At 53.9% G+C, this 27,171-nt stretch overlaps 1 protein-coding gene across 25 annotated transcripts in view; it reads left to right on the top strand.

The window, feature by feature from the left end:
* Positions 1 to 27,171, top strand: part of Pitpnm2 (phosphatidylinositol transfer protein membrane associated 2) — a 133,570-nt gene that overhangs the window by 99,875 nt on the left and 6,524 nt on the right. For 10 of the 25 annotated variants that reach the window (XM_076560466.1, XM_076560462.1, XM_076560470.1 and 7 more), the window contains 15 exons: positions 7,872 to 8,086; positions 9,395 to 9,516; positions 10,848 to 11,075; positions 15,636 to 15,938; positions 16,682 to 16,777; positions 18,545 to 18,646; positions 18,788 to 18,858; positions 21,149 to 21,459; positions 21,889 to 22,078; positions 22,232 to 22,351; positions 23,206 to 23,438; positions 23,794 to 23,972; positions 25,357 to 25,527; positions 26,010 to 26,159; positions 26,880 to 27,044. In XM_076560466.1, the coding sequence (XP_076416581.1) occupies positions 7,872 to 8,086; positions 9,395 to 9,516; positions 10,848 to 11,075; positions 15,636 to 15,938; positions 16,682 to 16,777; positions 18,545 to 18,646; positions 18,788 to 18,858; positions 21,149 to 21,459; positions 21,889 to 22,078; positions 22,232 to 22,351; positions 23,206 to 23,438; positions 23,794 to 23,972; positions 25,357 to 25,527; positions 26,010 to 26,159; positions 26,880 to 27,044 (2,656 nt within the window). Of the gene's footprint in view, positions 1 to 7,871; positions 8,087 to 9,394; positions 9,517 to 10,847; positions 11,076 to 15,635; positions 15,939 to 16,681; positions 16,778 to 18,544; positions 18,647 to 18,787; positions 18,859 to 19,119; positions 19,282 to 21,148; positions 21,460 to 21,888; positions 22,079 to 22,231; positions 22,352 to 22,948; positions 23,184 to 23,205; positions 23,439 to 23,793; positions 23,973 to 25,356; positions 25,528 to 26,009; positions 26,160 to 26,879; positions 27,045 to 27,171 lie in introns of those variants that run through there. The other 15 variants (XM_076560471.1, XM_076560474.1, XM_076560475.1 and 12 more) reach the window with 7 other exon arrangements.

The following is a 27,171-nucleotide window of genomic DNA, read 5'->3' as shown; positions in this document are numbered from 1 at the left end:
GCCTGGCCCTAGTTCATATTCACACACAGCCTCAAGAGTATGACATCTTCTAGACTTGGGTCTGTGTGTGTATAATTAGTTAAAACTTTTGAGATAAGATCATCTTGGATTTAGGACCTACCCCAGGTTGACTGACTGTTGTCCCTATAAGAAGAGGAAGGGACGCAGTCACTCAGGGAGGAGACAAGCAGGAGAAGATGAGAGAGGCAGCCACATACCACAGAGGCTAGAAGGTGGGATGGCGCCCCTAGGGCCTGGGAGGAGGATGATATGCTGGCCATTCTGGCGGGCAGCTTGGAGGTGGCTCAGGCCTGGTATGCTTGAATGAGCAGGGTAAGTGCCGTGTGAGTCTATGTGGAAGAGCCTTCCCTGCCCCTGCTGTTTCTTCAGTTTTTCCTGACCCTTGGTACCCTGTCTTCACCCTGAGAAACCTCTGAAGGTGCCCCAACCCCTGTGGCTGGCCCATTTCCTCACAAGCTTCCCATCAGGCAAGCGTATTAGCCTCCTGGTGGTGTATAAAGAACCACACACTAAGTGACCTCAAATGGACTCTTGGATTTCCTCCACCCTCAGACAATCACCATCTCTCTCTTAGCCTCCAACTTACCATCTGAAATATGGGTCACTGTTGTACTGTCCTGTGCTCCAGGGCATGGGGACTAAAGGGTGGTGGGCGTGCAGTCAGAACAGTCGCGCGCAGGTACAGAGCTGCTGTAAAAGGTGAAAGCCAAGTTGTCTGCTCCAGTACATCCGCTTGCTTCAAATGTAGTCCACAATCCAGGGTCAGTCTGTCCGTTCTTCCTTCCTTCCTTCCTTCCTTCCTTCCTTCCTTCCTTCCTTCCTTCCTTCCTTCCTTCCTTCCTTCCTTCCTTCCTTCCATTCTTCCTAGACATAGTCTCACTATGTAGTCTTGGCTGACCTGGAACTCACAGAGATCTGCCTCTGCCTCCCAAGTTCTGGGATTAAAGCTGAGCACTACCATACCAGGATATTCCTTCTTTCTGAAGGAGACTTCAGAAAGACTTCACTCTGGGTCCTGGATCTGGACACAACACTGTGTCCTACAGAAGTCAGACTCTGGGCAGTTGAGGTGATGAAGTGTGTGTGGAAGGAGCACACTCGTGAGTGCACATGTATGCGAATATCAGTGTGAGCATTTGGGTCAGGTCCTGAGCATGTGTACACAGGGACATACATGCTGCTTGGGAAGCTGACAGGGATGGCCTTAGCAATACCATCACATCGCCATGGAAACATAGTCTGGGCTTAAAGTCACCAGTCCCTCAAACATGCACCTGTAAAACAGGAAATGGACCTTTAAGACACTGGAAAGGACCTGTAGAGATGACCTAGGTGCCATCTGTCAATGTCACCAAGCCCCTCCCACTCTCCTCATTTGCCCCTCTTAACCTTAGTGAATATAAGAGGCAAGACCAGGGTTGCTTTGTTTTTTAGAAAAGCTTCTTAAGTTCCACACCATAGGATTCCCCATCTGAAGGGGGGCACAGGTCAGTGGTGGTTAGCATATTCACAGACTTGTGCAGAAACCACCTTCTGGATGTTGTATAGAAATATTATCTATATGTTTGTAGGTGTCCTAGTTTTTTTTCTGTTGCTGTGATTAAATATCATGACAACAAGCAACTTGGGGGAGAAAGGGTTTACTTTAGTGTGGCTGGAAGTTTTCCCGTGTCCCGCCCAGTCCCGCAGCCGCTCAGACCCAAGTAAACACACAGAGGCTTATATTAATTACAAACTGGATGGCCTATGGCTCCAGCTTCTTGCTAGCTAGCTCTTATAATTTAACCCATTTCTAGTGATCTATAAGTTATCTTGTGGCCCTGGCATTACCGGTCTGCTGGCATCTTGTTGCTCCTTGGGCAGCCACTGGTGTCTCCCTCACTCTGCCCTTCTTCTCTCTGTATCTCTATTTGGATTCCCCGCCTGGCTGTAAGCTTTCTTGCCATAGGCAAAACCAGCTTTATTTCTAAGCAGTGAGAACAGCATATATTCACAGTGTACAGAAGGACATCTCACAGCACTTTAGCTCACAGTTCCAGGGTACAGCCCATCGCAGTAGGAAGTCAAGGCTGCAGGAGCTCAAAACACGTCCTCACAGCTCATCCACGGCCAAAAGCAGAGAGAAAAGAATGCTCAGTACTCATATAACGTTATGTCTTCATGCATAGTCTAGGACCCAAACCTAAGGAATGATGCCACCCACAGTGGGCTGAGTCTTCTCACATTAATTAATGTCAATCAAGACAGTTCCCACAGACATGCCCACAACCCAACTTGCTCTAGATAAGTCCTCATTGAGGCTTTCTTCCCAGGGTGGGTCTAGATTTGTGTCAAGCTAAAACTGACTACCACAGAGGGTCAATATGTTTTCCTATTTTGAGTGTGTTAGAAATGGCTAACTTTGATGGCTGGGGAGTCAGCAGTTAAGAGCACTGGCTACTCTTCCAGAGGACCCAGATTCAATTCCCAGCAACCACATGGCAGCTCACACTGCCTGTAACTTCAGTCCTAGGGTACTAAAACACCAATGTACACAAAATAAATAAGTTATATATAAAAAGATGAGGCATTCTATTTAAAAAAAAAAAAAAGAAAGAAATGGCTAGTTTTACTTTAGTGTAGGACATTGTCACCTCGAGAACGCACCGTTGTCCTCACTCTATCCCTCGGCAGCCAGCATTTGGCTTTTGGACTCTGGGGCTTGCCTCTTCTGGACAGTTCCATTGATGGGATCCTATGGTTTGCAACCTTTGGTGACTGCCTTCTGTCACTCACCGTGTCCTCAGGGCTCATCTGCCTCTCAGCCAACATCAGTGTTTTATTCCTCCTCATGGCTGGAGGCCGCTCCACCGGATGAATGGAGCCCGTTTGTTTTCCCATCTGCCGATGGACATCTGAACTATCTTTGCCTTTTGGTGATTGTCTGTAAGTATCACCCAGAAGTCTGTGAGCATATAGGTTTTCCTTTGTTTTGACCGTGTGCCTGCCTGCAGACATGCTGGTCCACTCTGTGGCTGTAAGAGGAACCGCCGCACTGTGTCCACCCCAGCAGCATGTGTGAGGCCTCCAGTTTCTGCATTCGGCTTGGTGCCATCCGGCTGGTTTGGGTTTGGGTTTTTCCTGACTGTTTATGTTGTTAAGCATCCTTCAGACATTCACTGGCTGTTTGTAGGTCTTCTGCAGAGACATGACTGTTCAAGTCTTTGGACCATTTGTGAATGTGTTCTTGTCTGGTTTTGAGTTGTGGGCATTCTCTTTATGTTTTGAATACAAATTCCTGGCATCAGATATTATTTGGCAAGTTTTCTCTTTCATTATACAAGCTTTTTTAACTTTCTTTCTGTGGAACACACGTTATTAATTTTCATTGAATCCAGTTTATCTGTCTCTTGTGATTTATGTTTTTGCTAGTTTCCTGCTGAAGGATTACATTTCTCGCTCCCCTTGCAGACTAGAGAAGTCATTTCCATCCATTTCTGCCTCTGTAAGGGACCACATCCCATCTTCCATGTGGGCACTGTGGCCGTCCGCACACGTGAGTGACAAGGTGCCCCTTTGCCACTGAATAGGCGGTGGTCCCACCTAAGATCAGACCAGGCCCCCCATCTGCCTTTTAAAATAAACTTTGCAGTTTTTGTGCCACGTTTATAAACCATTGTCTAGCCCAAGGTCATAAAAACTCACTCCTGCCTTTCCTTTGGCTAATTTTAGCTTTCATATCAGGGAATATGTTTCTAATGAGATGTCAACAGCAGCAGTGAGAGAATCATGCCCATTAGGGGGTTTGTGGCCCTGTGTGATGCTGGGACCCCTGCCAAAACCCCTGCTGCCTCCTCGGCCTCTCTGTCATTCTGACTGAGTAGCCTCACACGTGATTCCTGTTCCTCAGTTTCTCCACCCGTGACAAATGTCCTCCCAGGAAGTCTTTGTCTGTTTCTCCTTCCCATTTACGTAGTCCAGACCGACCTCGCTTCTCTTGGCTTAGCTTCCCGATGCTGAGACACAGGGGTAAGACCACATCCACCCACAGGCAGCTCTAAGAACATTGTCCTGCTCTCATGTCTCCATAGGCTCTTGGCTCACACACATACATGCTTGTCTCACACATGTGTACAGAAAAGTCACGTGGACACAGACATCCTGAGCAGCAGCCTCAGTGCTTAAGCCCAGGAACGGACCACAGTCCTCAGTCTCTCTAGTCATATGCTGATCCCAGGACACACAGTCCACCCCAGCATCACTAGGTGTCTCTGCAGGCAGCCTGTGCCTGGCCCCACCTCAGACCCTGCTGTGAGCCTCTGAGAGTAGACAAATAACATTTAAAGTACTATAACACAGCATTGCTCACCTGGGAGACTGAGTCATGCCCAGTAGCTGGAACACTGAGAAGAGTGATAGCCCAAAGCAGGACTCATATAGCCTAGATGGGTTCTGAAGAGAACACTCGGATGGCATCCTGGAGGAGACCACTGTACATGCCTATGTACTCCTGTGAATACATGGCATCTGCCAGCACCACTTCAGGCCCTCACTCTTACAGGCCCACCCAATAGGAGGGGATGCTTGTGTGGTTCCTGAGATTCAAGCTATCTGCAGCTTCTTCCTCTCTGTCTCCATACTGTCCCAAGTGCCTGTAGTCTGGGAGTCAGCTGTCACCTTGAGTGAGCTGCAGCTGGTACCCTGTGACTCAGTTTCCTCACTTATGGATGTGGAGTGCCCCATTCTGTATGTGAGGTACAGACTGAGATAGGTGTCTGCTCGGGCTTGACATTCCCTCTGGGGCTCTTCCTCTTTCTGGCTCTTTCCTTGCCCACAGCATGTACATCTCAGCCCAGTGTGATCTGTGAGTGGCCCTATCTGATGCCTTACTGGTCCAGATCAAGCCCAGCTTTTCTCTGTCCCATGTCCTTACCACCATGTGACAGCATCAATGACTAAGCCAGAACATCACCTCTCTCTCCCCGGGGCCTCCACGCCTGTACCCTCAGCCCTTTCTCAGAAACACCTGGGAGCTATCTGGACCCCAGAGCCTTGCAGACCGTACCCCCTACTTACAAGCTAGACTTCACTGTCTTCCGGAGGCAGACAGGGACCAGCTGTCCTCAGAGGCCGAAGCTTTTGTGATGGTAAACCTTTTCCTTGTAGTGTGACTTCTCAGTGGCTTGCATATTTCTGGGTTTCTCTTCACTTTTTAAAAAAATTACATTTATTTGGGCCAGGCATGGTGGCACACATCTTTAATCCCAGCCCTTGGGAAGTAGAGGCAGGCAGATCTCTGTGAGTTCAAGGCCAGCCTAGTCTACATAATGAGCCAGGACTACACAGAGAGATCCTCTCTCTCTCTCAAGAAAAAGTATTGGGGGCGGGGCAGGGAGGATGTATTCCATGGCACGTGTGTGGTCGTCAGAGGGCAACTTCCAGGAGTCAGTTCTGCCTTCTCCCATGTGGTTCCTAGGGATTGAACTCAGTGGCCAGGCTTGGTGGCAGGCGCCTACCCACTGAGCAGTCTTGCTCTTTGCTTTTTTGTTTTGGTGGTAGGTATTTTCAGAGAGATTTATTTATTTATTTATTTTGGAATAGCCCAGGCTAAACTGGAATTCATCATCTCCCTGCTTCTGCTAGAATTACAGGCATGAGCACCATGCCCAGCTGCTCTTCGCTGTTTTAATTTTAATTTTTTGACAGTTTTATATATGTACATAATGAATTTTAGTTGCCTTCACCTCTTGCTATTGCATGGTCTCATCTCTGCTCCGTCCCACTGGATCCCAACAAGGCCCTGCCTCCATTCATGTCTCTTTGTGTGCCTGTGGCCCAGTGAGTCTGATTAGGGTTGCTTGCGTGGGCATGGGTGCGGACTTACGGGCACAGGCAGCTTACCAGTGGCCGCACCACTGAGGGAAGTGGCCGCTGACAGACCCTCCCAAGCCACCATTAACTGCCAAAGGCCCCCTGAGGCCTCCCCAGCCTTGTACACCTTGGTGAGTGACTACAGCTGGGATGAATTCATGAACACAATGACGTCGTTGTGTCCAGAAGACAACTTCTTGCAGTACACCTCCCCATCCGCAGGCTTCTACATCCTTTCTGTCCCCAGTTCCACAATGTTCCGTGAGCCTTGGATGGGTGCTGTATATGTCCCATTTAGAGCAAGCACACCAGTCATCATTCTTTACTCTTAATTCAAGAATTTGTACCTATAGAAAGTGCATGGGTCATAAGCACCCCTGTGGTGGGCTCACGGCAAATGAATCCACCCTTGTAAGCAGTGCCAGGTCCGGAAACAGCGTTTTCTTAGCCCCCAGCAAACCCGTGTGTCCCGAGGCCCACACGAGTCCTGAGCAAACAGTTTCTTCACATGCACAGGCAGAGGACAATGTTACCTGGTTTTCTCCCCCTGTTATTTTGAGACGGGGTCTCTCATTTGGGGCAGCCAGCAAGCCCTCCACAGTGCTGGGGTTACAGTCACGCATGCAGCCACACATGGCTTTCCATGGCCTCCGAGGTTCTGAACTCAGGTCCTCACGCATGCACAGCACGCACTCTTGAACCCATGGAGCCGTCTCCCCAGTCCAGGGTACCCTTTCTTCAGCCGGTGGTCAGATGGACGGACCGTTTCCACCTTCTGGCTGTTGTGAGTAATGTGGCATTTAAGTATAAGGTTTTGTGTGAGAGAGGGAGGTATGAGATTCCAGCTTGCTTTAGTTGTTGTTGTTGTTGTTTTCAGATGTCTGGGGTCTCTGGCAGTAACATATAAATTGTAGCATCCATTTGCTGTTCCTAAAAAAAATAGAATTGTGCTGGTGATTGCAGGTCCTGTGGGCTTCTTTGGGGACGATTGTTGTCTTAACAGAACTTAGTCTACTAACCTATGAAGGGAGGACATTTTCCAGTTGCGCAGGTCTTTAATTTCTTTTGGGTCTGTGCTCTTCAGTGTACAAGTTTTCACCTCTCTGTCTAAATGTATTCTTGTTTGTTCTTGCAAATGCTGTTGTCAATGCAACCAGTTCCCTTTTTGTGTTCTTCAGCTTGCTGTGTTGATTTTGTGTTCCAAAGCTTTGCTGAATTCATTTAATTAAGCCTAAGAGATTTAAGGAGAATTCTTTAGAGTTTTCCATATAAAGATTATGTCCTCAACAAACTAAAATGATTTACTTTTTTTGTTTCCAGTTTGGATGCTTCTTATTATTTCTTTTTATTGCCTAATTATTGTGGCTGGAACAAACAGTACAAAACTGAGCAGAAGCAGGAAAGGAGGCACTCAACACTGGTGTGAGGGGACATACTTGTCATCCCAGTAGGAGGCTGAGTCAGGGGAAATGCAAATCAGGACCATCCTGGGCTACACAGTGACCTTGTCTCAAAAAGAAAAAAAAAAGAAAGAGAGAGAGAAAGGAAGGAAGGAAGAGAGAGAGAGAGAGAGACCAGATGTGGCAGTGCTCACCTTTAACCCCAGCACTCAGGAGGGAGAGTAAGGCAAATCAAGTGAGTTCAAGTTTAAGGCCAGCCTGGTCTACATAGGAAGTTCAGGTCAGCCAGAGACCCTGTCTCAAAGACAGGGAGGAGGAAGAAGAGGAAGAGGGGGAAAGTGGGCATCTTGGGAATGCTCAGTCCTAGGATAGATAGGAGTCAAAACAAATGCTTTGTGCTTTCAATACATGCACTTAAAGAGGAAACCCAGGACTCTGTTCACTTCCATCAGGAGGCTTGGGGCTCATAGAGCCACAGTGTAGATTTGGGAGGCTGGGGTGTCCTGAAATGACACAGAAAGAGCCAGCCCTAAGGCCACAGACCTTTCCTGTCCTCAGTCTTCTGAGCCTCTTCTCATCAACATGTTTTTCCCCCCGTAGAAGAAAAGTCGCAATGAGACCCACGGACAAGGCAGTGGCGTGGAGATCCTGGAGAACCGGCCCTACACGGACGGCCCTGGTGGCTCTGGGCAGTACACCCACAAGGTGTATCATGTGGGCATGCACATCCCTGGCTGGTTCCGCTCCATCTTGCCCAAGGCAGCTTTGCGGGTGGTGGAGGAGTCCTGGAACGCCTACCCCTACACCCGAACCAGGTGTGCCTGCCTCTACCTCCTCAGCATGCCATCTGCTAGGGGAACTCCTGAGCATGTGTCCAGGTACTCTCCTGGCAGGCTCAACCCCTGCACCCCTAAAAACATCAAACTGTGCCTCACACATGTTCCCTAGTGGTTCACAGGTGGTCATATGCAAGAAGGGGACAGATGCCTCCGTGTGCCTGCCCCCCAGAAATGCCAATGGAGGTCATGAGAGCAGGGCTGGCATCTAGGAAAGGTCAGGGAGGGAACATTCACTAAGTTCCCATGCGCAGTGACAGCCTGCGGGGAAGAAGTGTGAGATGAAGGTAGACCAGATGGTCCAAGGTCTCCCAGCTCTGAGACTCTCAGCTTCTGTAGCAATGTTTAATGCATCCTGCGGTAAGCAAGGCTTTTCTCAGAACCCCAGCAGAGGATCTTCTCTCTTTCCCCTCAGGGCTAGCTCTCACTGAGCAAGGGCCTTTAGCCTTCCAGGGCTTCCTCCCCTGTACCTGGAAAATGCTGAGAGCTAGTTTTGGATTTCAGAGAGCTCTTCTCTATCCCAGAGAGGAGCTGTTCTGTGGTCAGAGTGGGCTTCTTGCTGGTGTCATCTGCCAGGAGTGTCTGCCCAGATCCACTGACTCCATGGCACACTGCCACTGTGGCTGTGCATGTATTCCCACCACACCACACTCACGTGGATGCCAGATGTGAGGCTGCTGGAAGCCGCCAAGGGAGTTCAACAACTCTCATCCCCATCTCTCTCTCCCCCAAGCTAGTCTGGCTACTCTTAGGACAAGATGGTATTATAGGAAATAGACGTGACTGTCATACCCGTCTATCTTAGTTACATTTCTACTGCTGTGAATAGACACCATGACCAAGGCAATTTATAGAAGAAAGAGCTCATTGGGGCCTACAGTGCAGAGGATGAGTCCATGACCATCACGGCAGGCAGCATGGCAGCAGGCAGCAGGCAGCAGGCAGCAGGCAGCAGGCAGCTGTGGTGCTGGAGCAGTAGCCGAGAGCTCACACCTTCTCCACAAGCACAAAGCAGAGAAGCAGAGCACTATCTGGGAATGGCATGCACTTTTGACACCTCCAAGCCCACCCCCCAGTGACACACCTCCTCCAGCCAGGCCATTCCTCATGATCCTTCCCAAACAGTTCCATCAGCTAGGGACCAAGTCTGTGAGCCTGTGGGGGCCATCCTCATTCAATCGACCACACCACCTGTCCACCTTACTTTCTCTCCAGTGTGGCCCAGCAGGCTGCCAGCTAGTCACAGTCCCTCCAGAGTCTGGTCCTGATGGATGTTCTTTCTCTCAGGTTCACCTGTCCCTTTGTGGAGAAGTTCTCCATCGACATTGAAACCTTTTATAAGACTGATACTGGGGAAAACAATAATGTGTTCAGTCTGACTCCTGTGGAAAAGAACCAGCTGATAACAGGTGAGCATGAAGGCTGAAGCCCAGGGGGTGGCATTCCCACCCCAGGCCACTCTAACTCTGGCCCTCTGCCCTTGCCTGATCTCATCCTGAGAGTAGGTTAGATTCTTAGGTGGGGTGTCGGGGGGACGGGGTGAGGCAGGACAGGCTTCCATGTGCTTGGTGTGCATGCCAAGTCTGTCAGCTTCCCCTCCCTGTAAGTGTGCATGTGTACTCTTGGGTGCTGTCCAGCTACAAGCCGTTTGTGAACCCCCTGCCTAGGGTGGGCTGGCCCTTATTAAGGCATCTGGGACTGGAGTGATGGTGGCCTTTGTTCCTTTGCTCTCTGGCTGAGGTGGCTGTGCAGGAAACTGTCTCCATTTGTTAAGCTTGTTTTGTTTTAGACAGTGTCTCACTAGGTAGTCCTGACTGGCCTCGAACTCACAGATATCCGACTGTCTCTGCCTCCCGAGTGCTGGGATTAAAAGTATACACCACCGTTCCCGGCTAAATCTTTTTATAGAGAAATCAGAGATAGAGATTTTCATGTGAAATTCCCCAATTCTTAAACACTGATAAAATATTTAACAAAATGTCAAACAAAACACATCTGAGGGCCTAACACAGTTCTGCACCCTCTCCTGGAGGGTAATCTCTGGCCCAGGTCTACTTGCTTAGGCACTATCCAGGAGCCTAGTCTAGTGAGAAAGGACCATTGCCTCCTGATTCTCCATCACCTCCACAATAGTCCCCTGTCCTCAGCAGGCATCCCAGGGGTTCCCCAAGATCTCAACCCAGTTCAGTACCAGTGCTTCGTGGGCCACCTGAGCCTCCCAGTTCTACTCCTGTGGCCAAAATGCCACCCTACTCTGGAAAGATTTCTCACCCTGGTCTGCCCTTCCCTACCCCATATTCTTCATGGGAATTTTCTTTCCATGGTCTCCTTGGCTCCCTGGCTCATTTACCTCCACACACGGACCATGGTGTCAAGCTGACTTCAGAAGAGTTACAGGAACCAGGCCAGGTAGTACAGGCTGAGGTGAAGCCACCTGGACAACTTAGTATATGACCTTGTCTTAAAATAAAAAGTAAAGATAGGGTTGGTGATGTAGCTCAGCAATAGAGCATTTATCTAGCATGTGTGAGGCCTTAGGGTCAATCCCAGTGTTACACACATACAGGAAAGGCTCTGGGCTGGCAGTCAGGGAGCTACCAGAAACCTCATCCTACACACACACACACACACACACACACACACACACACACACACACACACACAGCATCATACATGATGAGTCCTGGAAAGGGTGGATAGAATTGGGGCAGACATGACCACTCACAGGGTGTCCCCATAGACATCATCGACATCGTCAAGGATCCTGTACCTCCCAATGAGTATAAGACAGAAGAAGACCCCAAGATATTCCAGTCAGTCAAGACTCGCCGGGGGCCGCTGTCTGACAACTGGATCCAGGAGTACAAGAAGCGGCTCCTCCCCATCATGTGCGCCTACAAGCTCTGCAAGGTGGAGTTCCGTTACTGGGGCATGCAGTCCAAGATCGAGAGATTCATCCATGACACAGGTGAGCGTGTGCGGCGGTGGGGGGGGCGGTGCCTGCCTGCCTCCATTCTCCATGTGCCGTCATCCATGACACAGGTGAGCGTGTGCAGCGGTGGGGGGGGGGGCTGCCTGTCTGCCTCCATTCTCCATGTGCCGTGATTGTGTGCTTACACTTGACTCCTAAAAGACGACCCTGCATTAAGTCAGGGTTCCCTAGAAAAATGGAATTGATACACAGAGAGGGAGGGAGAGAGAGAGAAATAACAGGATTTATTTGAGTGGTGTACAGGCTGTGGTCCAAGTATTCCAACACTGACTGTCTCCTGATGAAAAGTCCAAGAATCCAGTAGTTAGTTGTTTGGTCCATGAAGCTGGATGTCTCACCTGGTCTTCAGGATACACTGGACTCCAGAAAAAGTAGGCTCTAATATCAGTGAAGAACTAGACTTACCAGTGACAGTGAGGGCAAGCAGAAAAGGAGCAGAAAAGGAGCAAAAGCTTCCTTCTTCTATGCCCTTTATATAGGCTGCCACCAGAAGATGTGGCCCCAATTTAGGGTGGGTCTTCCTACCTCAAACAATCCAATCAATAACAGTCTCTCACAGATGGGCCCAACTGCTTGGACTTTAGTTAATTCCAGATGTAGTCATGTTAAGAACCAAGAACAGCCACCACAGACCCCAAAGCCTGTGCCCGGCTCCTTTTCCCACTCTTGTCTGGGCCATCCCTGACCAGTGTGCCTGCTGTCCATGCAGATGCCCCATGCATTGCCCAGACCTTCCTGACCTGGCTGGTATCTGATAGTGTAGCCTGCATCCCACTCAAGCCAGAAGCCCCCCTTCTGCCACGGGGGCCTCTCTCTGGCTCCCATGCTTGTCTTTCCTCTACCTGAGGAGGTCCAGACCCTAGCTAGTCCATAGCTCTGCCTCCTCACAGGCTGGAAGTCCCAGATGGCAGAGTGGCTCAGACACGGTGCCCTTCACACCCACGTGGCCTTCCCAGAGCAGGTGTCCGAGGAACAGGTGGACCAACAGATGCCTGGGAGCTCTCAGCCAAGGGATGCTGTCCAAGGCTCCTCTTCTCTTCCCTTGGAACCCTAGACTCATGACCCCACAGGAGCATCTAGGAAGACACCACAAACAAGGGAGATGGACTTTAGGCACGAATAGAGGCACACCATTGACAACATCTCCACCCCTGTGACATTGACTCATGATTACCCATGATGGGGGCGCTGTTGCCCTGTTTATAGAGGAAGAAACAAAGCCCTCCCCACACATAGACGGAACCCAGAACAGACACTGACTGCACTGGCGGTGGACGTTCACCAGGCAGCCCCATTCAGTACGGATGCTGGAGCTTGTGGACAGCGGCTGTGCCGTGGGCAGCACGCTGGGCTCTGAGCAGGGGGCCTCCCACCTGGAAGGGACAACGGCCGTGATGGTGCTGTACAGCATGGGAGAGCTTCACCAGCTCATCTCCCGCTCCTTTTCCAGCAGGCTCCTACGGAGCCCATGCCCGTTCAGGAGGGGAGCAGGAGAAGGGTGGGACACACCCCTCTAGTCTCTCTAACCCATGTTAGCTGAGACTGACCCAGGCAACCTCCTTACGACCTTCCCGCATCCCTGACTCTGGGCCAGGAGGACAGGCTTGGAGAGGCAGCCTGGATATTAGTCAGCCTGCCCACGCCACTGGGCCTTCCCCTCCTGTTTGTAGCCTGACCCTTCTGAAACGGGAGCACAGGCCTCCTCTCACGGGCAGCGTGAGAGCTGGGAGGACTGGCCTACCCTGGCCCTTTCCTTTCTCCAGTCTTGCTAGCTGGTCCTCCCCTTTAGTCTAGTCCGCCCCATATGACCCACGTGGGGCTTCTGGTCCCAGAGATCGTGATTCCCAGGCTCTGTGAGCCCCCTGTCCCCATACAGCCCCTGAGATTCTGGCAAAACCCTAAGGAGCCAGCTTCCTAAACGTAGCCCTCTCTTCAGAAAGGAGGGCGAGGGTTCAGTCATTAGGACAGCTGTGACATGCAGTCCCCACACTGCCATAGCAGCCATCAGCCTTGCCTCTCTGAGCCCCACTGTCCTCATCTGAGCTGCTTTGGGGTGGGTCTTGCAGTGCCGAGCTGCAGACGGACGAGACACAGCCCTGTCTGAGCACTGTGAACATCAGTGACTGACAAGCGGTCTAGAAGAAGGAACTCCCAGAACTCTATCTGCCTCCTTTGTGCCCAGCCCTCCCTATAGTGCAGTGTCCCTTCCCTCCCAGCCAGCCCGCGAGGAAGCCTTTCCCTGTTGGGTTGGAGTAGACTGTGGGCCCAGGAAAGGAAACCGAGACCAGCTAGTATTATATCTGAGCCCGCCCTCGGGTGTGAACAGTGGATACCGTCAGCCCTGGCTGAAGGAGCACACCATCCCGCTCCATGGGTGAGCAGAAGTCTCCAGAGCTGGCCTCTCAGAATGACTGTGAATCAGGAAAGGAAGCGTGGGGCATGAGAGGGAGGAGGGGGTAAAGCCTGAAGCTGTGCCAGAGCCGAGCCTCTTGGAAGGCTGCCCAGAGTTCTCTAAGAAAGCAGAGGAGGCGTGCCCTGAGAACCAGCCATCACTCCTCTCAAGGATGTCCCCTGCAAAAACTCATGTACATGTCAGAATGTTCAGAGCCACAAAACAGAAAAATTAGCTGGGCAGTGGTGGCACACAGTTTTAATCCCAGCACTCAGGAGGCAGAGGCAGGTGAATCTCCTTGAGTTCAAAGACAACCTGGTCTACAGAGTGAGTTCTAGGACAGCCAGGGCTACACAGAGAAACCTTGTCTCGAAAACCAAAAAAAAAAAAAAAAAAAAGAAAAGAAAGAAAGAAAAAGAAAAATTATACATATAAGTCAAAGATCCACTAGCAGGAAAAGGACTAAATAAACCAGTGTTTCAAATGCATCAATGCCGTGCCTCAGCAAACCCCACACCCGGAGCCACATAAGAGTGTGAGACGCAGCCAGAGAAGCATATTGCAGAAAACACACAGCACAGCACATACATGTAAAGATCACCCGCCAGACCATTCCAACACACTGTAGGAAACACATCTGCACACTCAACCCAGAAACAGCAACCAACAAACACAAAACCTTGTGCTTTTAGGTAGAGATGAGTTTTTGAAGAACCCCGACTGTATGTTCCTTTGCTGGGTGGTGTGGACATTAATGTTTTACTTCCTTTGATGCTTTTTTAAAATTCCATTTGTGTGTCTCTGTATGTGTGTGTGTGTGTGTGTGTGTGTGTGTGTGTGTGTGTGTGTGTGTCTGGTGTGTGTATGTGTCTGTTGTTTGTGTGTGTGTGTCTGTTGTCTGTTGTCTGTGTGTGTGTGTGTGTGTGTGTGTGTGTGTGTGTGTGTGTGTGTGTGTGTGAATGTGCATGTGAGTGCAGATGCCCTTGGAGGCCAAAAGAGGGTATTGGATCTCACAGAGCCAGTCACAGGTGGTCGTGAGCAGCCTGATATGGGTGCTGGGAACTGACCTCGGATCTTTTGGAAGAGCAGCCAGTGCTGTTGAGGTCAGAGGACAGCCTTCCTTCCCTCTCCAGTGTGGGTTCCAGGCACTGAATCCCGCTGTCAGGATTGGCATCGAGTGTCTGACCCACTGGGCTTTCTCACTCCCTGGTCCCTGTTTTGGGTGTTTGGTTTGTGGTTGGTTGGGTTGGTTTGTTTTATTTTGTTTTGAAGCAGGATCTCATGTGACTCAAGTTTGCCTCCAACTCAGCATTAGCCAAGGATGTCTTTATGACCTTGAGCTCCTGCCTCCATGTCCCACGTGCTAGGATTGCTGTGGCACCGCATCCAGCTTTTTTTTTTCTTTTCTTTTTTTAAAGAAGGATCAGGGCTGGGTAAAGGACCCTGGCTCAGTGAGTAAAGCGCTTGCCACCAAACCATGCGGACCTGAGGTTTGATCCCACATAAACCAACCGTAGTGTATGCCTATAAACCAAGTGCTGGGGGCTCAGAGACAGAAGAATTCCTGGCACTGGCTGGCACCCAGTCTAGCCAGATCAGCAAATTCTAGGTTCAATGAAGGGTCCTGCTTCAAAACAATAAGGTGGAACATCAGTAGAGGAAAGAGACCCAGTGTTTACCTCAGGCTTTCATACACACACACAGGCACAACACACACACACACACACACACACACACACACACAGAATCCGACCCCTTTTTAAATCTGATCCTCTGTGGGAAATTCAACAGGAGACTCTTGGGAAATACAGGACACTTCTCCCTGGGGCATGAAGCCCCTCCAGTGAGCTGTGGCTTCTGGCTAGAGCCTCTACTTAACAAGCCTTGCCCTGTAGGTGAGCCCCCAGGCCATCTGGGAGCCAGTTCTCTAGGCTGGCAATAGGAGAACTGAGACACAGACGAGCAGTGACTCTAGCTGATCTATAGCTGTGCTCAGGGCACAGTCTCTGCCGCAAGCCCACCTCTGTCCCCTGGCTCTGTGCGCAGGGCACACGGCCTCTGCCGCAAGCCCACCTCTGTCCCCTGGCTCTGTGCACAGGGCACAGTCTCTGCCACAGGCCCACCTCTGTCCTCTGGCTCCGCAGGCCTGCGGCGGGTGATGGTGCGGGCTCACCGGCAGGCCTGGTGCTGGCAGGATGAGTGGTATGGGCTGAGCATGGAGAACATCCGAGAACTGGAAAGAGAAGTGCAGCTCATGCTGTCCCGAAAGATGGCCCAGTTTGCGGAGGACGGAGGAGCACTGGAGCTCTGCAAGGAGAGCGCTGTTCAGGAGCAGGCCTCCGGAGCCCCCTGTGAGCCCAGCAGCAGCAATGGGGAGTCCCGGGGCCGGGGCCTGAAGAAGCAGTGGTCCACCTCCTCCAAGTCCTCACGGTCCTCCAAGCGGGGAGGTGAGTTGGGGTTCCTGCCTTTTGATGCAAGGCCCACCTTTCCAGTTTCCAGGGTGGGCATGTCCCTGCTGTGTCCTTATAGCTCTGGCTCTCTCCTCCAGACACAGCGGAGCTAACTCTGTGGAGTCTTTCATGTTCTAATTGGTACCAGGTGGGGCTTCACCATGAAGGGAAGCTGCCTCTTCCAAGCAGCACCCCCAGACTTACCTGTAAGCTCCAGACAGTCTGTGACTGTGGCACTCTAGGGAGTGATTCTGGGCAGCCCCCCAGTGAGAGGAGACAGCTTCAAGGTATCAGATCCTGGACAACAAGGTCTCCCCTGTGCAGCCAGTATGCTCCTGCGACGCGCCTTCCCAGCCCAGTGCGCCTGGCCCTAGGCTGACGGCACTGGAATGTGATGAGCCAGTACCTTCCTTAGTCTTCCGTCCCTCCCTGTTGCCCTGCAGCCAGCGCTCTTGGTCAGCCCTGCTGTGGCCACATTTCAGGGCTCCTCTGAGCTCACATCCTGAGCTCTCCCTGGACAAGGCAGCAGAGTGCCCCTCCCCTTGAAAGGGCCAGACCAGTTCTCCCCAGGTGGGCCCTAGCCATCAGCCCCTAGTTTCTTATCCTCTGTCTATAGTGAACTTTTCCAATGATGCCCACTTAGCCCTCCAAGTTGCCATCACAACTCCCTGCCTGCTGTGACCGGCTCAGCAGAGCCCTCCTCTGCAGGCCAGACTGTCACCTGAGGGTTTGCCTTGCAGCCAGCCCCTCCCGACACAGCATCTCAGAGTGGAGAATGCAGAGCATCGCCAGGGACTCGGATGAGGGCTCAGAAGAAGAGTTCTTTGATGCACAAGGTAGGCGGGCAGCTCCTGCAGCCTGGGGTGGCTCCTTGGGCCAGATGCAAAGAAGTGTTAAAGGTGTGAAGCACCTGTCACTGGACTGTCCCTGGGACCTGTACCTACACTGTCACAGGGGACAGCCTCGGGCTTGGGGAGAGAACCCAGAATGAGATGAGGTCACTGGGAAGTCACCTCACTTGAGTCTAGGGACTTAATTATAAGTCGGGACTCAGGGCATAGGAGGAGGGAGGGTGCCGTTCTCTTAAGCAGGAATCTACACCCATGCCTACCTACATAGCTCTATGTATACCTACATAGCCATACCTACCCCACCTCATAAATGACACACAGTTCTACCAGAGCCTTCCCCAGATTAATTTATCTCCATTAAAAAGTATGACTTACAGCATCCTCAATTTTTGTGCTTGCTTTATTGTGTGCTGTTGCTTTTCTTCATTAAATTAATGCAAATTAATATGCATCTAATGTAGACACTTTAGAAAAAGCAATAAGCAGAAATTAGATGAACTTCCCATTTTCCCACTAATGGCAAAATAAGCTCCGTGAGCACACAGCCAATTGCTCACCTGTGCCGGAAATGCAAGCACTGTCTCGCTCGCTTGCTTGCTTGCTCGCGTGGGACCAACCACAAAGATGCTTTCAAAGAAGTCAGAAGGGCCAGCAGGCAGGCCCAGAAAGAAAGATGGACCCAACTGCATGCCGGCAGCCCCGCCAGCTCCAGAGCATGGTAGAAGTCAGAACAATGGGAACATGCCCACAGCTGAACAGCAAGGTCCTCTTGTTCGCCACCATAGCTTGGAGGAGCAGAGGAGCTGCCCACATGTGGCATCTAATTACCTGGCTAGCCATACCTACAGGGGAGCTCTGGGGGAGTCGGTGTCCAATAAAAAAAGGAGATGCTTGGCTTGTCCTGGTGTTAGACAACCTAGAAAAGGGTCACGGGGCTCTTGAGCAACCTCTGCACTTGACAAGAATGGAGGAGGGTGTCTTTGGTACCCCACCCCTCCCAGCGGGCTCTTTATCCTTGAAAGAGGAAAAATACCTAGTGTTAAAAAGACGTAGGGGAAAGGCACAGATGGCAGGCGGCAGGCTTCTCAGATCCCGCCCAGGAGCCCATCCTCAGCCCAAGGAGGAGAAGGCCAGCGTGCGCCTGAGCCTGGCAGCTGCCCGGCGGGCCCTGGGAGTTCTGGACAAGCAGAAATGAGAGTCCAGTCCTGGGTGACCTGTTCAGAGCGGCGTCCTCACCGAGCTGTGTCTTTCTGGACATGAAACAGCATCAGTTGTGAACAGATAAACAAAGGCTAGGGTAGATCCGTAAAGGGAAGGGGACACCACCATACCCTGTGGGCAGACAAACCTCAACAGCACGGAGCCGTGAGGACAGTCACACACGGAGACCACGTAGTGTAGGACTGTGTCCACTGAAAATGTCCAGGATAGGCAAAGGCCTGGAGGAGAACTCATTCTGCTGTGGTGCCTGACTACCTGTGATCCAGCATCGAGTTTCCAGTCAAGGGGAAGAGAATATTTTGGAATTAGATAGCGGTGATGTCCGCACAGCATAATGAATATACTAAATGCTACTTTAAAATGGTGTGAGTAGGGAGTTTTATGTGATGGGGGAAGAAGGCTAGGTGGTCTGCAGCTGTTTGGCTGCCCTGTTGAGAAGACAGAGTTGGGAACACTGAGCTTGTGGGCTCCGGGAACACGGGAAGTCCAGTGCATCCTCAATCCCCACTGAAGTCCTCCTTCCTCCCGCAGAGGACCCGTACAAAGAGGAAGGATTCCCCAAGGACATCACGAAGTGGAACTCCAATGACCTCATGGACAAAATGGAGAATCCCGAGCCTGAGGACCAACAGGGTAACTAGCCCGGGGAGAGGGTGTGAGGGTGCCGTCCACTCCTGTCTTACCCAGTCCTCACACAGTGGTGGGACCCAGGGGCTCCCTTTTGGCTGCCAGGTGTCCATAGCACCAGCAGTTAGTGTGGCTTCTGTGTTGCAGACGGTCTGTACCACCAGAGTGACCCCGAGTTCAGGGTGGCCTCCAGTGTGGAGCAGCTGAACATCATCGAGGTGGGTGCACTGGACACTAGGGACTAAGGCTGTGGGGGAGGGCTGAGTGCAGGCTACCAGGCAGAGCTCTCCAGGGCCTCCCATCCACACCTAGCCAGACACTCACCAGAGGGTCCCTTCCCTCGCCACATTTCTATGGAGACACCAGCTAGTCCCATCTCTGTGATGCTCCTGAGAACCAGGGCCAGCAGACAGCCTCCAGGAAAACCTTCAGCAAGCTCCTCCTTTGGGGAAGTGAAATGAGAACCTTGTAAATTCCAGAAAAAACCTAAGACCTTCAGCACGTTCCCATCCCTGCTGTGGCACTCGAAGAGAAAAGGAAGCAAGGACAGGAAGCGCAAGCCACCTAGGCAGAAGTGATGTGGCTGTGGCCCGTGGGTCAGGCAGAACTCAGCGTGTCCAATAAAGCCGTCTTTATGAGGAGCCTGTGTCCGCTCTGGGGGTTCTTTGCGGAGCTCGCGCCCCTTCTACCTGCAGGCCGTCAGAGCTGTTTGCACTGGGGCAGGAGGCCAGGCCGGGCCAGGGCTGTTCCATGCCGTGGTCGCAATCATGCCCTGGTCTGTTCCCAGGCCGCCCAAGGTCGAGATAGCACCTCCATGGGAACTCTGCTCTCCCTGGAGGGAGGGCCTGGGAGAGGCAGGCACACCTCTTCCCCTTCTGGGGTCTTCTCCTTTGAGGTCTGAGGTGGAGGTACACTTTTCTAGAAGGGGTCGTAGGTGAAGGGAACGACTGTCAGTTGCTGCTGAATGTTCACAAACAACAAAGCAAGCAGAGGTCCTTCCGACTCAGCGCACACAGCTCTGACTGTCCCAGGAGAGGGGCGGAGCCTGAGGCTCAGGATCTGCCTTGGGATGTGCATTTGGAGGAGCCCAGCACTGATTCTGGGCACTGCCATCCACAGTCAGACCCTTCTGCCCATACTGGTCCCCAAACCGGAACCTTCCTTCATGGAAACACTGGCTGGGAGTTGCCCTGACTCTCCATAGCTGGCTTCACTACTCTTGTGAGCTCTGTTCCCACTAGAGTTCAGGGCCAGGGGAGTTCCTCTTTTAGGCTGGATGTGAAGAAAGCTGTTTCTGGGCTGGTAGGGGTCCATGAAGGGTAGCCAGTGAGGAGTCCAGCCAGATAAGTGCACAGGGGATAACCTCAACACCCCACCAGCCCAATCCCAACCACCCTTGGGTAACAAGGCACAGCTGGACTGCACCCCCTTATCCAGGAGCTGACAGGCTGCTAGAGATACTTCTTCCATAACCTTGTGCTCGCTGTAGTGGAGAAGCCCCTGACCTTGATCCTGATGGGAGTGGCCACCATCCCCTCTGCCCGGCCAGCCTGTGGGGGGCCGTCCCTGTATGTGCAGTTGTTCATACCCCAGCCTCTGAAGGAGAGCAAGCCCCAGATGGGCATCTCTTCCACGTTCTCTCTTCCCCACATAGCCCCACACCCCCGGACATAACGTGGTGTAACAGATAGAAACCAGTGGTCGTTCTCAGACACGTCCCTGGAACTCAGTGGGCATTCAGGGACGTGCCTCTGGGGACAAGGGCCGCAGCCTGGGCTGCCAGGAGAACTCGCAGGAGCTTCGGGTGCTGATGAGCCATATGACCAGTGCCTGGGCCTCTCCAGCCTACTCCCTTGTCTAGGAAAGGAGTAGCTCTGCACCCCTGTGCAGAGCTGTGCATTATCCAGGGCCTCACTCGGGCTTCGTAGCGGGCCTGGCCAGTAGGAAGGGAGGTTCATGACTTGACCCTCCTTTCCTGCTGTCGTGTGTAAGCACCTTGCCTCTGCCAGGATCCCTCTGCTCTTGAGGACCTTGGTCCTGGATTCCAGAAGTAACGGGGGCGGGGAGGCTGAGTGACAGTAGAGACCTCAGAGCTAGACGACTTCGCTAGCCTTGGCCACTCCTAGTGACCCCTGTGCCCTGGGCCAGCGTGGCCTGACTGTTTGGGCCAAGTCCAAGCTATACCTAAAAGCAGACATGCAGCAAGCATCCAGAGGCCTGGGTTGCCCAAGCAAAAGCTGCTGCCTAAGACCCCGAGGAAGGTAGAACTGGGGTGGTTTCTCCAGAAGATACCCGTCCCTGAGTCTGCTGTGACTCTGGTCAGGCTACACCACCTCCTCCAGTCTCTGGTCCTTTCAGGGGTCCAAGAGAATGGCTGAGGCAGTAAATCCAGACCCCATAACCAGATAACCAAAAACCAGCTCCCTCAGGCTGGGGATTTAGCCCAGAAGTAGAACGTTTGCCCCTCACATATGTATGAGGTCCTAAATTCAGTTCCCAACACCACAGAAACAGAAGACTAGGGCACCTGGGGGCCTGGCAAGACATTCATGCCCACCACTGCCCATGCAGGATGAGGTGAGCCAGCCACTAGCCGCGCCACCCTCCAAGATTCACGTGCTGCTGCTGGTGCTGCATGGAGGCACCATCCTGGACACTGGAGCTGGGGACCCCAGCTCCAAGCAGGGCGACACCAACACCATCACCAATGTGTTCGACACCGTCATGCGTGTGCACTATCCCAGTGCCCTAGGCCACCTAGCCATCCGCCTGGTGCCCTGCCCACCCATCTGTGCTGAAGCCTTCGCCCTTGTCTCCAAGTGAGTGGCATGTGCCTGCCAACACCCATCATGCCCCCACAGGGAGAAGCAGCCACAAGTGCTCCCCACCTCCGACCCTGAGCGTTACGTGACTCCCCAAGAGTTAGGTCCTCTGTCCAGACTTCCCCTTTCCCAGCATCCATCCCCCTCAGCCTGGAGGCAGTGGAGCCTGTGCAGACAATATTAGTTCAGATTCCAGGAGCACAATCTCCAGGCTGAGTTCACGTTCACGTCTGTAGAGTGGCCTGCCTTGGCATATGAGTCTACCCAATGGCCCTGGCCCTCAGAGCCTGCTCAAGGCCTCCCTGGGAGCGTCCCCATGAGTACTTTGGGGCAGTAGGCTGTTTGGCCTGCTTTCCAGATCAGGGAAGGGCCTTTGGGTCAATCTGGAGTCTACCTGCCCTCTGCTGATCCAGCCCCTCCCCCCAGCCTCAGCCCCTACGGCCACGATGAGGGCTGTCTGTCTAGCAGCCAGGACCATATCCCCCTGGCTGCCCTGCCCCTGCTGGCCACCTCTTCACCCCAGTACCAGGAGGCAGTGGCTACAGTGATTCAGAGGGCCAACCTGGCCTATGGAGACTTCATCAAGTCCCAGGAAGGTGTGACCTTCAGTGGACAGGTGAGTGGTGGCAGGGGGTTGGGAGAGACCTTTTGGGGTGCTTTTGGGGTGGGCTAGTCAGAGGAGCAGGATGCAGGGAGTGGGGGATGCTTTTCCCGGTTAGCAGCCCAGCAAGCACGGTGAAGACTCCGGCCTCTGCCGTTTTGTCTCCAGGTCTGCCTGATTGGAGATTGTGTTGGGGGCATCCTGGCATTCGACGCCTTATGCTACAGTGGCCAGCCAGTGTCGGAGAGTCAAAGCAGCAGTCGCCGGGGAAGTGTGGTCAGCATGCAGGTACCTGAGCAGGGGCAGAGGGTGTGCCGTCCTTGGTTCCCAAACCTCCACGAAGGCCTGCCGTCTCTGGTAGACCATGGAGACTGGCCGCCTGTCCTGCTGTAGGCCACCAAGCCATCAGATGGCCTGTGTTGTGTCCCACAAGCAACGTGTGCCCAGCCAGAACCCTGAGGAACTGACTTGGACACCACAATCCAAGCTCTGTCCATTCTATCCACCCAACAATGTCCAAACCCATGAGGCCCAGCAAGAGTTCCCCTCCCCCGGAGCAGCAGACGAGAGGGCTAGCAGAGACATGGAGAGCACATGCCCTGGGTCTCAGACTAAGTAAAGGAAAACACCCAAGGCAGGTCAACAGCAGCCTGAAAGAGCTGAAAGTGTGCCTCAGTTTCCCCCAGGAGACAGATGGGAAGGACAGAGGTTGCTGGTGTGGGTGAGCACAGGTAGCAGGCTAGAGCTTGGGGTCTGGAGAACCATTGCAATGTCTTGGAGCCCAGGAGAGCACGTGGCTTCACACACCGGGTCTACGTTGCGTGGAACGGCTCTGGCCCTAGGAAGTGAGATGGGCACACCCTGTTCTCCTCTTTGTCTGACCAGGGTCCTTCCTGCTGTAGACGGGCCGTCACCCGGGAGAGATGACTGAGTGCCAAGCAGTCCTGGAGTGAAGGCTGCTAGGACTTAGCCAGTAGTCTGAGGGGCAGTGGGAGACAAGACTTTCCCCTCTGGTTGGGTGAGAAGCCTGCAGCTGGGCAGTGGCCCGCGGGGCCTGGAGTCAGGAGGGAGGGGCTCACAGGACGCTGAAGAAGGGCCTAGGCTGGGGACCACCTGGCAGTGAGCCTCCATGGCCATTCCAGGACGCTGACCTGCTGTCCCCGGGCATCCTGGTGAATGCAGCACACGGCTCCGGTGGCGGTGGCGGTGGCGGAGGCTCCAGCCTGGAGAGCAGTCGGCACCTGAGCCGCAGCAACATTGACATCCCCCGCAGCAATGGCACCGAGGACCCCAGGAGGCAGCTGCCCCGCAAAAGGAGCGATTCCTCCACCTATGAGCTGGACACCATCCAGCAGCACCAGGCCTTTCTGTCCAGGTACGGTTTGGGGTTCTCCTTAGGAGGAGGAAGGCCCGGCACGGAAAAGCCAGGGCGCTCGGACATGTGTGGGGGTGTTGGGGAGTTCCTGTTTGGAACCCTTCCCGGCTGGCTCACCGGTGCTGTGGTCCTGTACACGACAAGGGCCGCCCTCAGCCACTGGAAACAGTGGGTCCTGAGGATGGGAGTGAGGAGGAGTCGGGCGGCGTGATCCCGTCAGGGGCATCTCGAGGGCAGTAGGCTCCCCTGCAGAGTTCTGACCCACGGTCACTAGGAGTGACAGCGCAGGGCTCAGTCCCTAAGGGTCCGTGGGACCCAGCCTGACCCTGGGTGACCTGCACATCCCCCACTGCAGCCTCCACGCCAGCGTGCTAAGGAACGAGACCAGCTCGCGCCGCTCAAGCAGTTCCACGATGCTGGACGGTGCTGGAGCCCTGGGCAAGTTTGACTTCGAGATCGCCGACCTCTTCCTCTTCGGGTGCCCACTGGGGCTAGTCTTAGCCTTGAGGAAAACGGTCATCCCCTCCCTGGACGGTGAGAGGCCTACAGGGGTAGGACAGGCTACATGAACTGGACAGGGGCCTCCATGGGCCAGTCGCAAGGCCATGGTCACATGCCAGCCCTTTCAACATCTCTGCCCATCAAGGGCCACTGCCCTTCCCTGCCTCTCCAGCAGCTCAGTCACCCGTCCATCCCCTGAACCTGCCGCTTCATACCTCTCTGAGGTCCCCAGAAGCAAGAGGGGATGCACACACAGCAGGGGTGGAGAGGTCAGATCAAACAGATCCAGTCTCTGGTGTAGGGTCCACCCAGAGGGACAGATGAAGCCACAGTGCCTCACAGTCTGTAGAGATGGGCAGTAGGGTGGTCTCCTACCATCCCAGAAATCCCTGGCCCTTGCCAGGATTAGCCAGCACAACCCCAGAGGTGCACGTGATCCCCACAGTAACTGCTATGTCCCCAGTGGCAGAAGAGAAACAGCCTCAGCGGAGCTTAGACAAGCAAAGAGCTGGTGAACTGTGGAGCCAGATTAAAATGAAGGCCTTAGATTCAGGGCCCCACCAATGCCCCGGCTCCTTCTCTTCTGCAAGGCGCAACAGCGGCCCTGTGGGTGAGGGAAAGCCTCAGCCCTAAGGGACTTTACAACTGAGCATACTCCCCGGGGGCAGCTGTCCCCTGGAGGATAGGGGCCACCCTCCTTGCTCAGAGAAGTCTCACAGATTCTCACACCATGCAAAGACCGTTCTGTGGGATTGATCCCCTGCCACCCTGAGGAAAGATAAGGAGAAACTTTTACACATGCTAGTGCGAAAAGACCAAGTTCAGAAAGCTTAGTGTGCTCCTGTGGGTGTGGCTTAGAAGGGAGGCGCCTGATTCCCAGGGAAGGCACCTGCTTGACGCTCAAGCCTTGCTCACAGTGCCAGGCTGCATCCTAGGAAGGGGCATGCACTGGGAGGGTGGGGGTGACTTCAGCCTGTGTGCCTATGACACCCAGCTGAAGATGCACATGGAGCCCCGCAGGGGATCCTGGGCTGGAGGAGCCCTCCACTCTGCTTCCTTAACGTGTCCCCTCGGTGCCAAACTGGTTCTTACCGGTGTCACTATCCTTTTTCCAACTAAAAGAATTGGAACTGGGCGTGATGGCACATACTTGTAATCCCAGCCCCTGGGAGGCCGAGGCCGGAAGAGCTGCAGTTCAATATGAGCAGGGGCTACACAGTGAGACCCTGTCTCAAAAATACTATTATCTTTATTAATAAAGGGACAGTGGTCCACACAGATCCCAAATGGATTAAAACACACACACACACACACACACACACACACACACACACACATACACACACATGGCAAAGTCGGGGCCCCGGGCCCCCACCCACTCCCCAAAGTCTCCTTTCTCTGCGCCCTCCCCTCCCAGTTTTCCAGCTGCGGCCAGCCTGCCAGCAAGTGTACAACCTCTTCCACCCTGCGGACCCTTCAGCCTCCCGCCTAGAACCGCTGCTGGAGCGACGCTTCCACACCCTGCCACCCTTCAGCATCCCCCGATACCAGCGCTACCCGCTGGGGGACGGCTGCTCCACGCTGCTGGGTGAGGCTCCCCAGGACGGGAGGATGGGGGGACCTATAACTGCTGCGGTACCGCCCCCAACACACTGTGGGCCTTCCCAGAGGGAAGCAGCCCCAGACACCTGTCCCCAGCGGACATCTGGTCCCTGTGGGGCAAGGGGGACTTGTGCCTGCCAAAGCCTGCCAAGGGGTTCCCAGCAACAGCCAGGGCCGCATCCCCTTCCCCGCTGCCTAGGGCCTCCAACCCAACGGGGAAGGACTTTCGGGCCGTCTGCAAGCTTGAGACGTTGTAGACCAGGCCCGTTGTGGGAGGCAGCCGGCCCAGCGCTGGCCGGGAGTGTGGGAGGGAACGGCCCACCCCTTGCTCCAGTGTGCATCCTGGCCTCTTGTCGTCGTCCTCGTCGTGGTGTCCTGGTCTGAGGAGCCCTGTTTGTGTCAGCACGTGCAGACGGCCACTTGAGTGTCTGTTCTTGTCCTCTCTGCTCTCTTCCCGTCTGCCTCCAGTCGAGACCGTGCAGAGAAACCCAGAGTTGGTCTTGGAGGGCGGCCCCCTGGCCCCTCTCCCCCACGGGGACAGCTTCCTGGAGACCAGTGTCCCCGTTCCCGCGCTCACCTGGCAGGACGGGCCCCGCCCGAGCCCGGGCTGTGCTGAGTGTGTGTACCCCCACTCCTGGTGACTGCTGTCTGCTTGGCTGCTGTCCCTTGGTCCTCCCACCCCCTCTCGTGCCCTCTCTGGCCACTCAGAGTCAGTGTGACCTCGAGAGCAAGGGCATGGCCATGGGAAGTCAGTCTTGGTGCCTTTCCTGTACACAGTGAACCAGAAGCTGAGGCCACCCTAATGCAAAGTGGTCCCAGCTTCCCAGAGATGGGCAGGCCCTTCTGATATGTCACCTTCTGATACAGACTGGTTCCTCCAGCGGACCCCTGTTCTGTCCTGCCTGCAACCTGGGCCCTAGCCTGTGCGTGAGGGCCACTCTGGGGTCTGCCGTCTTCTCAGTCCTCAGCCCACACACAGCACCCCTGGGAAGTTGCCCAAGGCCCCTGCCCAAAGTAATGCTGATAACCTGTGGGCTAGTCCAGGCTGGCCCAAGAGGGCAACTGTAGAGCCAGATATGGGGAGGAAGTGGCCAAGGAGGGCAGGAACCCATGCCTGCCTCCCTCCCCCATGTCTGTGTCCATCTGTCCACCCTTCTCTACCCAGCCCTCCCCCTCCCTGCCTCAGCTCAGACCCTTGGCTCTCAAGGCCCTAAACCAGCTGCAGCCTGGTGCACGCCGGACTGGCAAGCTGGCCTCTCCCTCCCATTGCTGGGAGACCTAGGGTCAGGCAGCGCTTCTCTTACCTGGGCCTTTGTCCCTGCCCCCTCCCCCCCACAGCGGATGCACTCCAGACCCACAACACAGTCTTCCAAGAGCACGCCGCCCCCTCGTCGCCTGGCACCGCCCCTGCCAGCCGTGGTTTCCGCAGAGCCAGTGAGATCAGCATTGCCAGCCAGGTGTCCGGCATGGCCGAGAACTGCACAGCATCTGGCATTGCCCAGAGTGAGTGCCATCCCCGAGGAGAGGGCGGAAGTGGGCGCCGAGCCCCTGCAGGGCCAGGGTGCTTCCACCCCGGTGGCTGGTCAGCAGGGCCAGCCTGCGGGGACCTCCCTGGGAGGGCGGAGGTGAG

Source organism: Peromyscus maniculatus, chromosome 23 (genome assembly GCF_049852395.1).
Source record: "Peromyscus maniculatus bairdii isolate BWxNUB_F1_BW_parent chromosome 23, HU_Pman_BW_mat_3.1, whole genome shotgun sequence".
Lineage (NCBI taxonomy): Eukaryota > Metazoa > Chordata > Mammalia > Rodentia > Cricetidae > Peromyscus > Peromyscus maniculatus.
This window is presented reverse-complemented; position numbering and strand designations above follow the sequence as displayed.